Source organism: Manacus candei, unplaced genomic scaffold (genome assembly GCF_025592945.1).
Source record: "Manacus candei isolate 608988 ecotype Guabito, Panama unplaced genomic scaffold, ASM2559294v1 h1tg000048l, whole genome shotgun sequence".
Taxonomy (NCBI): Eukaryota; Metazoa; Chordata; class Aves; order Passeriformes; family Pipridae; genus Manacus; species Manacus candei.
The window spans coordinates 13,830,507-13,843,937 of NW_026138096.1; the positions used below are offsets into that span (position 1 = coordinate 13,830,507).

Consider the following 13,431-nt stretch of genomic DNA (forward strand, 5'->3'; position numbering starts at 1 on the left):
AAGGTGAGGAATAAATACCTTCTAAAAGTAATTGAAAATAGAGTGCAAGTTTTCTCCTGGACTAAACCAACAGTCTGGATCTGCAACAATCCCTGTCCTTCCTCCCAGGGGATCAAAGGAACACAGACAACACTTGTTTTCACAACTGAATCAAAGCCCTTGGTTGCAATCCAGCTGTGGCTGGAGAGCAGACAATTCTCCTTGTGTTACAGTTCAACAAGCCAAGGGGGAAGGCACAAACCCTGGGATTCAGACCAACTGGAGAACCTTCAAGCGGGTCTGACACCTTCAGTTCTCCCACCTTCACCCACCTGGTCTCCTACAGTGAGTGGCTAATGCACCAGCAGCAAAAATGACCCTTATTTTGAGCTCTCCTCTCCTTATTTTGAGCTCTTTTCAAACCTCAGCTGCTGAGCTCATTGATTTGTTTTGAAAAGGAAGGTTCTTCTGGGCATTTTGAACATCAGTTCTACCCCAGGGATGGCCAAAGCAGGGATTACCTGCCTGTGGCTCACAGAGCTGTGCTAACACTTCCCAGACATCATCTCTTCCCTACCATGTCCACCAGGCAGGACCTGACCTAGCAAGAAACTACTGAACTACAAAGTTATTTGGAAAAACCTATTATAAAGTGCAATAATTAAGCAAGTCACATGTTCTCCTGCAGTAAAGCTTTCTCCCTGAAGTGACAGGGTTATGTTTCAGCTCCAGGAACTTGTCTCCAGGGCCATGATTTCCAGAGACAAGAATCTTGCCAACAGTGCCACTCTACAGGGTTACAAACCCCTTCAGCTCAAGAGCTTCTTGAGTATGGAGGGGAAAACTTGACTAAAAGGCTGTTCTTTGTTACTGAATGGCTTTCAAATACAGGCTAATTCTCCTGGCTGGCACACCAAAACCTGGTGTTTCCTTAACTTGAGGGACTGGGAAAGTGTGGAAGCAGCAGCAGCTCTGGAAGATTTAGCAACACTGAGCACATTTACAAGACACCAAGGAAAACACTGTCATTATTAACCTGAAATGATTCTATCCACAGTGCTGGAGTTTGAGGCTTCTCACACCTATAAGAGTTTCTCCCAACTTTTCTGTGAAGAGCTCTTTTGACACTGACACTGCACCAGTACCACACCAGTAAAGCTGCGTGTGGGCCACTGAAGAATTTCCAGCCTAGTAGGGTCAATGTACACACAATTTAGGTCAATAATGCCTTCATAAATCAAGCTGGAGTTAATTTATTGAGGGCAAACCAGATTAAAACCAGTTTTAAGTAGGTGTCACAGAGAAGGTGGGATGTCCCTGAGCATTTCTGCCTTTGTGCAGAATGCAGCCTCATCTGCACTGGGTCTGGGCTCCCTGTTACATCCATTTATTTGGGGGGGAAAAGTGGTGTCTCAGCACTTTCAGTGCAAGGCCAAGTCACTTCTGCATCATTCTCAAGCTTTTCTTCAAATTCAAGCCTTTTTTTAGCTGACTCAAATCCTATTCCTTGGTCTAGCACTTACAGCTCCCACTTTTGATTCCACAATCCAGATGCAAATATAATACAAACCAAAACTGCAGTACCTACTAGACTTGTGCAAATATTTGTAAAGGATAAAAAAAAAAAAAAAGTCATTTGGTTCACATGGAGAAAACTCAGCATAGCTCAGGCCAAGAGGAAAGTCACTTCCAAAATGAAACAACTTTTTTCAAGTAGCACTTAAATAAATTCCCACCAAGAGGAAAAAAATCTGAAGGGCAAACAGCCAAAGCCCCTCAAAAAAGCTGAGAACTAGCAAGACATTTTCAGCTGACTCTAAATCAAGTCTGGTTTGGCCAAAGCCTCCAGGTTCCTTTTGGGTTTGAATTGAGCTACATTTGATTCTCCTTTGCTTTGGCCAGAAAGCTGAAAAAAAAAAAAAAAATCTATTTTCACCCAGGATTAGTCACACAAGGAAATGCTGGACTGTGATTTAATGAGATGCCAGGTTGAGTTCTCAGCAATTTTATCTTGATCCTCCAATAATTGAGCTCATAAAAAGGGCATTTAAATTATAGCACCAATTCTGCTTTGCTCTCCTCCTCTCTACATCCAGCTGAGTGTGGCTCTGGGATGGTGAGAACTGGCAAGGCTCCCCCAAAAGCCCAGATCCACCGAGTCCCACGTGCCCCAGGTCTGCCCCACACCCAAGATTTTATCAGAGTAATAACACATTTCTCAACCAAATCATACAAAGGGGCAAACTATGGGGACCCAAGAGAAACAGAAACCCTCTTTAAACAGGGCAAGAAAGGAAATTAATTCAGAAACAAATTATCCCTTGCAGTAAGAAAAAGTGCCCAGCAGAGGTAATCAGCCAGCCAGGCTTTTCCTGTCCCCACACAGAACAACAATGACACTTCTTGTTCTTGTCCCGTGCAAATAAATCTTCCTCCATGGAGCAGCTCCAGGCACAAGCCTTCAGAATCCAGACTCTGAAAGTGAGGAATGGAGCTGTGCCCAGCCAGCTCACCCACAGTTTGGCACAGACTTGTTTCAGCCACAAGTTGGATGAGGTTTTGGACTGGTAAAAATCCACGTTTTGCTGGGCTCCAGGAAGACTCATCCCCTCCAGGGGAAAGTATTTCCTACAGGTCAGTGTGTTTTGGGAACTACTTTTCATCACACAGCACCTGCAAGAGCTTCAGCTCTCCTGCCCAAGCAGGGTGGAGAGGCCCTTAAAACAACATTAATTGATTCTCTGAACTCAAAGAACCCTTGGCAGGTGATGGATGTGGCACTTGGGGACACAGTTTAGTGGTGAACACCGCGGTGTTGGTTGGACTTGATGATCCTACAGGTCTTTTCCAACCCTAATGATTCTCTAAGGAGACATCTCCTCCCTGCAGGCACTGGAACAATCCATCTTTCCCCTTCAGGATCGACATTCCTAATGAAGAGTTTGAATTTGAGACTTCATACAACAGCACCTGCAAGAGCTTCAGCTCTCCAGTATAATCTGGGAAAACCCAACTAGGGTGGAGAGGCCCTTAGAAGAAATTATTGGTTCTCTCAACTCAAAGAACCCTTGGCAGGTGATAGATGTGGCACTTGGGGACATGGTTTAGTGGTGAACATCATGGTGTTGGTCAGACTTGATGATCCTACAGCTCTTTACTAACCCTAATGATTCCCTAAGGAGACATCTCCTCCCTGTGAACACCCTACAGGCACTAAAACAATCCATCTTTCTCCTTCAGGACCCACATTCCTAATGCAGGGTTTGAATTTGAGACTTTCTTGTCATACAACAGCACCTGCAAGAGCTTCATCTCTCCAGCATAATCTGGGAAAACCCAACCAGGGTGGAGAGGCCCTTAAAAGAAAATTATGCAGTTCTCTGAGCCTAAAGAACACTTGGGAGAAGAAGTTTGTAAATTCTGGAGAAGAGGCTCTTGTTTACAGGACTCCAAAGCTTGTAATCATTCCTCTAAAGGAAAATATTTGTTTTAAAGAATCAAACTGTTTAATTTCCCGTTTTGCCCTTTAAAAGAAGGGGATAATGTGAGGAATACACAGTAACTGAAGCATCTCTATTGGAAATCTATTCAACAGCTCAATCAGAAACAACATGACTTTTCCATAGACCCACAGACCTCTGGAAAAATCCTTAAACACACAAAATAGGCTTTGCATTACCTCTGTTGAGAGAGACACTGGAAACACCTTTCACACAAACATCAGTTAGACATTAAATCTGGAATTTACTACACAAATTTGACTCTTTTTGAACAGCTTGTTATCCCACATAATCTCACAATACCCATTTTTGAAAGGCTACCTGGGTTTTTCCAAGTTCAAATCCTCCACAGGAATCACTGCCATGACACCATAACATCAGGGTAAGAAATTTTATAGCAACACAGAGCACACAAACCACTAAACCACTCTCTGCTTGCAGAGAGGCTTTTTCCCCCCTCTGCTCTGCCTGTTAAAACAGCTTTAGCAAACAAGTTCAATGCACTGAAAATAAGTCCTTCACCAATCCATGTGCCTTATCCATCCAGCCAAAGGAAATGGTGCTCCAACTGCTCAATCCAGACTCTGAAGCAGCTTGCTTGCATGTTTTCCTAAAGATTCAGCTTTGAAAATAAGCAATTATACTTATCTCCTGGCAAGGAGAATATAGCCTGGAAGCTGTGATGCCTGGGAGTTCCAACTCAGCTCAGAGAGCATTTGCTCCATGACCCACACAGCTGGATTTCTCCTTGGAGGACACCAGGGACAGGGATCCACCAGCACCCAATCAAGAGTTCCTTTAACATCAGGAATCCTTCACTCCAGGGGAAAACATGAAAATATAGGCCTTTTCACCTCCATATTTCAGCAGTGGAAGAAGGAATTGGCTTGTGATAAGAGACACTTGTTCATATTCCCTCCCCTGGATAAGGGAGGGTTTCCTTGGGCTTTTGGAGCCACAGAACTGTGGAACACCAAAACTGGTGGCTCTCACAGGAGTTTCTTCCCCACCCTTTCCAAGCCAGACATGCAAAGCATCCAAGTTTACCCCTGCACGTTCTGGATCATGGCATTGCTGGGTGGTTCATGGGGAATTCTGAGCTCCTTCCTGGCAGTGCCTCTACTTGGTTCAGTCACTTCATGGAGGGGCATCAAAGTATCTCCTGGAGGTCCCACCAACAGCTGAGCTTCCTCATGGATAAATAACCAAGGAGAACAGTTCAGCATCCCTCATTCTGGGACAGGACCTCATCCCAGGTTCTCTAATGAAACAACAACCAGCAGCTTCACAGTGAAGCAGAAAGATCTCCATCCCAGTCTGTGTCTTCCTGTTCTGGCAAATGTTATGAATAGGAGGGACAAGAAGAGTTGTGCCCATGGTTTCTGAGGTATGAGAGCACTTCCTGGACTGAGGAAGCTCATCTGTAACCCTAAATATTTGCTTTCTAGTTAGAAAGTCACCACAGACACAAATATGTGGTGATTCTTCAACTTTCATTCTCCCAGAGCTGAACCCTGCTGATCCCTGGGGCAATGCAGGGCTCTGCTACTCCCAGCTCTCATTTTAATGGAAGGACCTCAAAGTTTCCATAAGTTTTATGTATCCTGGGATGGCTTCAGCAAGATCAGGTTTGGGGCATTCTGGACTAAACCACCCCTAAAGCCAATTATGAATCAGAAAACGCTTTTCCTGGACTTGAGTGGAACATTCAAACCTCGAGATCTTCAATTCCCTGAGGGTTTGTTCTGCCATGAAGATAAAGCCCAGATCCATGTGGTAAACCCAGCCTTGCTGGAGCCTCACTAGACCTGAAACCATCAGGAAAGTACCAATTCCAACAGAAGCAGAACAGCTATTTCAACCCCACATTTTCTCCACTGCTCTTCCCACTGAGGATAAGTCAGGAGAGAAAGAAGGGCCTCCTTTCCAGCACAGAAGAGAGGGAAACCCGTTTTTATTTCCATTAGGAATGTTCTTCTGCACAACTCAGCAAAAATCCTACACAAGTTCTTTCTCTCTGACTCCAAGCTCACTTCAGCTGTAATTTCCCCTCATAATCAATGCAGAAGCAACACCACCAAAACCACCTCTCTGAGTTGCTCTTCCTCATTAATAAAATCCCATCACGATACTCTATTTGTCTCATCCACTAGGAATAAAATGTTGGTTAAGCTGCACAAACCCAGCAGGGCTGATTTAAAATTTAGCAAAGAGTACAGACTAAATGCAAGGATAAAGAACAGCAAGATATCTTAAAGGTCCTTCCCACTCATACGGAAATTCTTTTTTTTTTCAATCAACAAATTCCTTTTACTTCAGAGGTTGGGAAGTTGTTTTGCAATCTGACTTCAAGAAAAATGTAAGACCTAAAAATATGGCTCACAATCTGTTGCACAATAGCTCCAGCAGAAATACAGTGCAATAATTAGATAATTATAGTTAATAACTCATCACTGCTTTCCCACCACTTTCTTCTGCCTCTTCAGAGCAACAAAAGGAAGAAACAAGGAAAGTTTTGCACAAGACACCTTCGGGCTGTGAGCTTATTTTTCAAATCATCTCTTGTCTTGGAAGCCAGGATTACTCACATGGATGCATTTAAAGCTTTGGCTCCCTTTCCACAAGAGGCTGAACCCACCCTTTCCAGTCTCATGTGTGTAACCACAGCCTTTGTATTGAGACCTCTAGAATGCTTTGTCATTAAGTCAACACTCTCCAAACCCCTCCATACAGAGCTGTGTCACATCCCACAGTAGAAAATTCCACCCTCTACATCAGCAGGATGTTCATATCCTTATGGCTGCTCCCCACAGCACCCAAAGTGGAGAAAACTGCTCCAAAGTCCTCCTGGCTGAGGGCATTTTACTTTATAAACTCATTTTCTTTGTGCAAGCTGCTCTGTACATGCCTGGTGTAAAAGTAGAGCACATGGAGCACAGAGATCATCCAGTTCATCACTTATTTCACAGCACACAGCCTTGATATGGAACTGTTTCTTTTTTCACATTGAGATCACATCTTTCTCTTTCATAAGAGATTAAAAACAAGGGTGTTGGTGTTATTTTGGTGTTATTTTGTTTGGGGCTTTTTCGCCTTGTTTTTTTAAATCATCTATTTCCAAGGCAAAATCCTCCCCATTTTTCCCAGCCATAAGCAAAGGGCAGGGGAAGAATTGCCAGTGGAAGGAAAGCTATTGTGACAGTTGTCCTAGCAAACTGGCTGTGAAGGCTCAAACATGTGCCTGCCTTTAGGCACCTCTCCAACATATCCCAGTAATTTCTCTGGGAATTAACATATTTCTTGACAACTTGACTTGGATTCTGAATATGCTTAAAGCAAGAGACAGAGTGAAAATGGCACTGCTTGGGTTGGCTCAGTGAGCCAGGTCCTGGCCTGTCCTTTGTGCAGGGCCAGTCTGGCTCACCCCACATGCCTGACTTTGAAACAATGACTTCAAAACCCAGCTTTGGTCAAATGGAAGAAGCTGGGGAGAAGCCACCACGCCTCATAAATCCCAGGTGACAGGGTCCCTACTGTCTTAAGGGCCCGCTCCAATGTTTAACAGTGTTGACAATTAATCAGCGTCTGAATTAATTGTCAGACAAAGTAATCAGTGTCTAAAGAGCGTGGAATGTCTGACTTCAATTTTCAGTCACAAAGTTTAGATGTTTCCATCAAAGGACCTCAGAAATCTTTTGGTACAAGCTCCCAGACTTTGGCAGGGAAAGCATTCCATGAACCAGTTTGCCTGTCCCTTTGAGAAGCTCCTTTATTAGCGTTTCTCAGTAATTACCATTTTCTGTCTCATTTTTCAGCATTCTTAGCTTGTTAACACCGGATTTCTACAGCATCCAAGAGCTTAATGCCCTGGAGAGACTGTGGTCACCTCTGCCCAGGTTGATTTGCAAAGAGGAGCAGCCTAAAGTTGAGACTGGGATCCCACTGTCAACTGTATTGCTTTCTCTAAGATAACTTAAACACCTTGATGTTTTTTCTGATTCACATCTCATTTAATATTAACATTATTATCACTACTTTTTTCCCCTGCAGAAAGACACTGTAAGACATGTGCCACCATTCAACCCCTGGATGGATGGAAAAGGCATCACCACCTTAACACAAAAAGGTACATTCTGAACCTCTTATTCTTCCCAAAAGCAGACAAATTTACAAGTTTTGGGCAGCCAGTGGATCTTGTTCATCCAGTCCAGGTACTTACATGATACAGAGCCAGGACTGCTGATACTGCACCCCTGTGACTGTCGCTGTGACCCCTTGGATCGTATCTGATAAGAGGTGAACTAGGAAAAGAAGAGAGGGAAGTGTTACAGGCTGTCCAGGCTTGGTTTGCAACTGTAAATAACATCTCCTTTTCAAATGGAAGGACTAATCCCAAGCATTCCTATCTGCACAGTGGATTTAGGCAGGGGTGGGGTGGGGGGGCTGACAGAGAAAAGATGGAAACATTTGTCCTGCTGCTTTTGAATTCTGTCCCTAAACTATTCATGGCTTGGAAAGGAAGCTGCTTTCTCCTCCCAACATCACCCTACTGCAGCAGTATTAGGTTATTAGATTAGCATTATCCAACACACACACAGAGACAGGACTGGAAGAGGCATGGCCTTCCCAATCCCCTGCCCTCTCTCCCCCTCTTCCCAACTACTGCTCTCACACTATTTCATGGCACTACTTACATTTTTCTCTTTATTGGCAGAAAGCCTAAATTAAAGATTCTAAATGCGAAGCTCTAGGACAGGTAGCAAGAAGTAACCAAAGCATGAACATGCTTACTACATGCTCAGGACTCGACATATCTGTTAAACAAATTCACTCAGGCTGTGACAGTTACATTTGTGGTGCGATGTACATGTTTGTTTATTCATTCCTGTTGACTCTGAAACATCAGGGGTGCCTACAGAGAAACAATGCTCAGTTAAGCTTCTTCACATCTTGGGCTAAAAGGCAGCTATGTTTTAGACTACACTACGACATTTGCTGACAGTTTAAGGTGACACAGGAGCCAACAACCTTGGCCGGGGATGCCCTGAGTGAGTTTCTGGAGGAAAACAAAGTCTTTTGTCTCCTCCAGTGGGCTGGGAGCAGCACAAAGGCTCAACCCTCCCCAGAGGTTCATCCAGAGCAGGCCAAATTCCCCAGCCTGTGTGAATTCAGGTGGAGAATCACAAGGCAAAGGAGCCATTTCAGAAGAGACACCAGCAAGAGTCTCTTGGCTGAAGAGCAGACACTTGTCTGAGGACAAGCACACCCAAAGGGTCCACACAGACAAGACACTGTGGTGCTGTGGACTTCTCACCCCAGAGAACACCACAATGTGTCATTTTAATGAAACAGGGGGCAGGACTCCACCAAAACACAAAAACCCTGGAGATGTGAGACCCTTCAGTCGGAGTGACATGGAGCAATCAACCCACAGTGTCACATGCAGCATGCAAGCCTGGGGACCACACAGGGAGGGTTCAACACACCACCACAATGCAAAGGATGGCAAACCAACAGCAGCCCACCAGCAGAAGGAAACCAAGGGCTCATTACCGTTGCCTTCCCGTGGGGTCCCTGAATCTGTGAATAAAGTGCTCATGATTTTTTCAAAGTTGCAGCTCGGCTCCATGTTTTCGGGGTCCTCCGCGAAGTGTCGCAGCATCTCCCGAAGAACATCGTCCAAGGACGTGGCTGTTTCATCCAGGATGATGCTGGCTCTGGCCAGGAACCCATCCAGGTCTCGCTGGGCTCTGACTTCCTCCTCAAAATTCTTTAATTTCAGGTACTGTGTTAAGGAAAGATCAGAGATCAAACACTGTCCTTCACGAGCAGTTCACGTTACACAGGTAAAATGAGTTTTATGCATTAATGCACTGAAGGTTTGCATTTTCAAGGCTTGCCTTAACAGAGTGCCCATCAGTGAATGCCCAGCTGCCATTTATACCCAGACATAAAAAGCAGAATTTAAAAAAAAAAATAGGGTTTTTCTTCTGCCTAGGATAAAGCACATAAGTTTGCCAAAAAGCAGAAATGCTTGAGGTAGCATTTGAAATCCTCTGTAGGTTTAAATAATTCAAGAATTTTCAAGAAACATGGGACAGATATTTGGGAGAAATGGACTCCAAGCTCAGCAGCATGAAAAATAACCAGTATGAATCTCAAACTGGGAACCATCTGCTCCCAGTTAGGGAGCCTGAAGTGGGAGGTGGGGAATACCATCCAGTCCATCATCTTTTTTTTTAACACTTCCTAAACTCTTACTGTTCCCATAACCAAGGAAGTTTTCTTCCTCTGTGCATAACATTTCACTTTGAATCAACATAAATACAATAAAAAGATGGTTGAAACTGTCTCAGCTCTCTGCTGGTTCCTTCTGCTGTCTCAGACTTGTTGGCCTGGAGATGGGAGACACAAACATGGTGTATTCCAGAACCTCAACTCCTTTCTGTATTTGTCAGCTGTGTGATCAAATTATAGATGTGTCATTCCCATTGCACATCCTTGGAATTCCACACACACAGCACTGGTCAGGAGGGAGTGTCAGTCCTGTCCTCTCCTTCAACGGCTTAAGATTGAGCGAGGAAATGGGAACTGCACTTTGTTATACAGATCTTCCTTCTGATGGGAAAGCAGCCAGGCTTGACTCCATGATGCTGGGAACCAGATTGTCAGGATACATTTAAACCCTCGGTTCTCTTTAAGCTCAGCAAGAATCAAGCTCTGAATTGCCATCACAAATCTGACACCAAGCTGCCTCCCCAGCCAGGACCGTAGCACACTGTCCCCCAAGGTACAGGGCCATCCCAGAGCCTGACTCGTGGATCCCCTCCTTCCATGCACACTCTCCCTACCTTTTCCATTTATAGCCTAGACACAGGGGAAAAAAATGCTGCCATCTCCCTAATTACTGTAATTATCACAGCAACTATCAAGTTGTCAGTACACATCCATCGCAATTAGCACTGTTTTACTTTGCATCAATCACTCCTTACACAGCATTTGAGAGGGAGGATGCTCTGAAGGATTTCAGCTCCCACTCCCCCCAAGGCTTTGTAACCATCTGCTCGTCAGAGAGGAGACAGTGACACAGCTACAACTCCACCTAAGAGGTGCAAGCAGTTGGGTCTGTCTCGAATTATCACGGCAAGAGAGCAGATTAAAACACCCATCACCACCTCTGTGACACAGGGTGTTCATGGGGGCACCACAGGACCAGCAACCACCTCCCAAAAACAACTTGTTTCAGCCTCTCTGGCAGAGGCCAACCCAGGAGGCAATTCCTGGGCCAAATGACCCAGACAGGATTTCACAGGGTGGATGGAAGGGGTGTGAGGAAAGTTGAGGGCATCAGGAGCGAAGCTGAAGAGTGGAAGGAGGAAGCTGAGGGGCAGCTGAGGGACAGGAAGAATTAGTCAAAGGCATTCACGTGGCTTATCTGCCCACATCATCTCAATCAACACTGATCCTGCAGCGAGCTGTGCGTGACAGCACCATCAGCAGCTTACTGCAAGTCAGAAGGATTCAGCTCCAGCTCTGCCACAGGCTTCAGGCAATGCCTTGGCAAAGTAATTTTCCATGCCTCAGCCCTATTTGATTCCCCTGCTCCTGGTCATTACAGGAAATAGGGGCACTATCTCTCCTTATTATCACTCCCATAACATTAGGGAAGATATCATGGAACCACAGCATGCTTTGGATTGAAAGGGTTCCTAAAGATCATCTCATTCCAACCCCCTGCCATGGGCAGGGACACCTTCCATTAGTCCAGGTCGCTCCAAGCCCTGTTCAACCTGGCCTTGGATACTTCCAGGGATTCAGGGGCAGCCACAGCTTCTCTGGGGAACCAGTGCCAGGGCCTCAACCCCTCAGCCAAGAACTCCTTCCTAACATCCAACCTAAACCTTCCATCTGTCAGCTTGAAAAGGGTTTTGCACATTAAACATCACAAGGCAAGTAGCCAGTGTGAAAGGACAGAAATCCATCACTCCCTGAGACACCCCAAAATCAAATTAGAGGAAGCAGTGGCACAGCAAAGCCTCTGCAACAGCTCAGACAGAACTGTTCCAGTCAGGACACCCGCTGGTTTCAGGAGAGATTAATGATTGCTCCTTCACTAATATTTTTAGCCAGATAGTCAAGTCACACCAGGATATTTGATACTGGAAACTCGATGCTGGAAACTGCTCAGCAAGAAACCTAAGCCAGCTACCCAATCTCCAGTTTAATATCATCAGGTAGCCTTGATTGCAAAGCTGCACCGTGGCAGGAACATAGGCTCTCGTTCCAAGAAAAAAAAAAGGGAGGGGGGAAGAAACAGCCTCCCCTGACTTCAGGCAGGTCTCCTGGCCTATGTTGCACACTCTAACTTCATCAACAAGGGCCAAACTGCAAGAACTCTCCTGGCTGTCTGCTCTGGAGAACACCTCCACTTACAGCCACTGCAATAGCCTCACAAGGGCTGTCCAAAAAGCACGTTCTCCTGAGCAAACACCTACTGCTGCCATGGTCCCTTGGGCCAATTCCCTCAAAACCACACCATGATGGTGATTAAATAGTTCAAACCATGTCAAGGAGTTTCTCCTTATTTATGTCAAGTTGTCCAGATAACGACTTGCCCAAGGTCCAGACTGACCTTCCAGCACTTCTCAAGCAACCCAAGAACTACAGGAACCCACCAGAGACAGGGACACCACACAGGGAAGCACCTCCACATAAAACTTCTGTCCCAACCACTTCTCTGCTGGTGATTCCCCCTCCCCAGACACTTGGAGGCATCTCCTCCATGAGTCAGGTCTCAATTTCCTTTGCATTTGAAGCACAAAATTTCCACTCCTCCTCCCTGGAGGCAAAATCTGGCAGTAGTATCTTTTCTCAAGCCCTGCTAAAGCCCTCTGGTATTTGTGGCTCAACGGCAAGTTAAAATGCTCAAGCATGAACCACAGGCCAGAAAAAGCAGGAATTCTACAGCTCTGAAAAGGAAAAACAAAACAGGAGAGACACTTATGTGTTGGCAGTTCCCAACTATTTCTTATCAGAGGCAGATCCTGCATTTGGGCTTAGAATTTGCACTTTAAGTGATTAAGTTCTTAGGTTACTCTCAGTCAAGTGGATACAACTGAGAACCCTGGCACCAGTTTTAGACAAGACAAATTATTGATCAAGACATTTCCATTCCTGAGCATGGAATAGCTAAGTCTAACTTCTGTGATTCTGTATCAAACAATGTTTAATTTTTTTTGGTAGTGGTGGGGGGTTTTTGGGTAGTGTTTTCTTTGGTTTCTATTTGCTTTGGGTATTTTTAACTTGAGAGAAAGGTTTCTAAAGGTATTACACATTTTCCTCCCACTACCCAATTCAGCCTCCAGGAATATCTTTTCAGGATTTGAGCTGTCTTAGAGGCCTAAAGCAAAGCAGAATTACAGGGCTCTCTGGGATTCCCCAAAAAGCCCCCAAGGTTTTTGTGCACAGATTAAAACCTCAAGTGCAATCCATGATCTCAGGCATTGGAAGAGGCTGCCCAGGGCTGTGTGGAGTCACCAAGCCATGGAGGGATTTAGAAGCCAAGTGGCACTTGGGGACATGATTTAGGTGGTGGGTTTGGCAGTGGGGTTGGACTTGGTAATTTTGGAGGGTTTTTTCAACATAAATGATTCTATGATTTACCAGGATCAGTGATCCAAGTTTCCATGCACACAGTCAGTCCCTCCAAACAGCAGAGTCAAGTAACTTAAAGCACCATGAGCCTCACAACCCTAAAGACCAAACTTTGGGTGGTGTTAAATACAGAATCATACAATGGTTTGGGTTGGAAGGGACTTAAACATCCTCCAGTTCTACACCTTGCCATGGGCAGTGACACATTCCACTAGCCCAGGTTGCTCCAAGCCCCATCCAACCTGGTCTTGGACACTTCCAGGGATCCAGGGGCAGCCACAGCTTCTCTGGGCAACCT

General features: G+C 45.2%; 1 protein-coding gene across 5 annotated transcripts in view; it reads right to left on the reverse strand.

Moving 5' to 3' along the window:
- Window positions 1–13,431, reverse strand: part of SLC4A11 (solute carrier family 4 member 11) — a 100,581-nt gene that overhangs the window by 45,888 nt on the left and 41,262 nt on the right. For 4 of the 5 annotated variants that reach the window (XM_051798169.1, XM_051798167.1, XM_051798171.1 and 1 more), the window contains exons 5-7: window positions 9,033–9,264; window positions 8,329–8,391; window positions 7,699–7,780 (exon numbers count right to left, since the gene is read on the reverse strand). In XM_051798169.1, the coding sequence (XP_051654129.1) occupies window positions 7,699–7,780; window positions 8,329–8,391; window positions 9,033–9,264 (377 nt within the window). The remainder of the gene's footprint in view (window positions 1–7,698; window positions 7,781–8,328; window positions 8,392–9,032; window positions 9,265–13,431) is intronic. The other variant, XM_051798168.1, reaches the window with a different exon arrangement.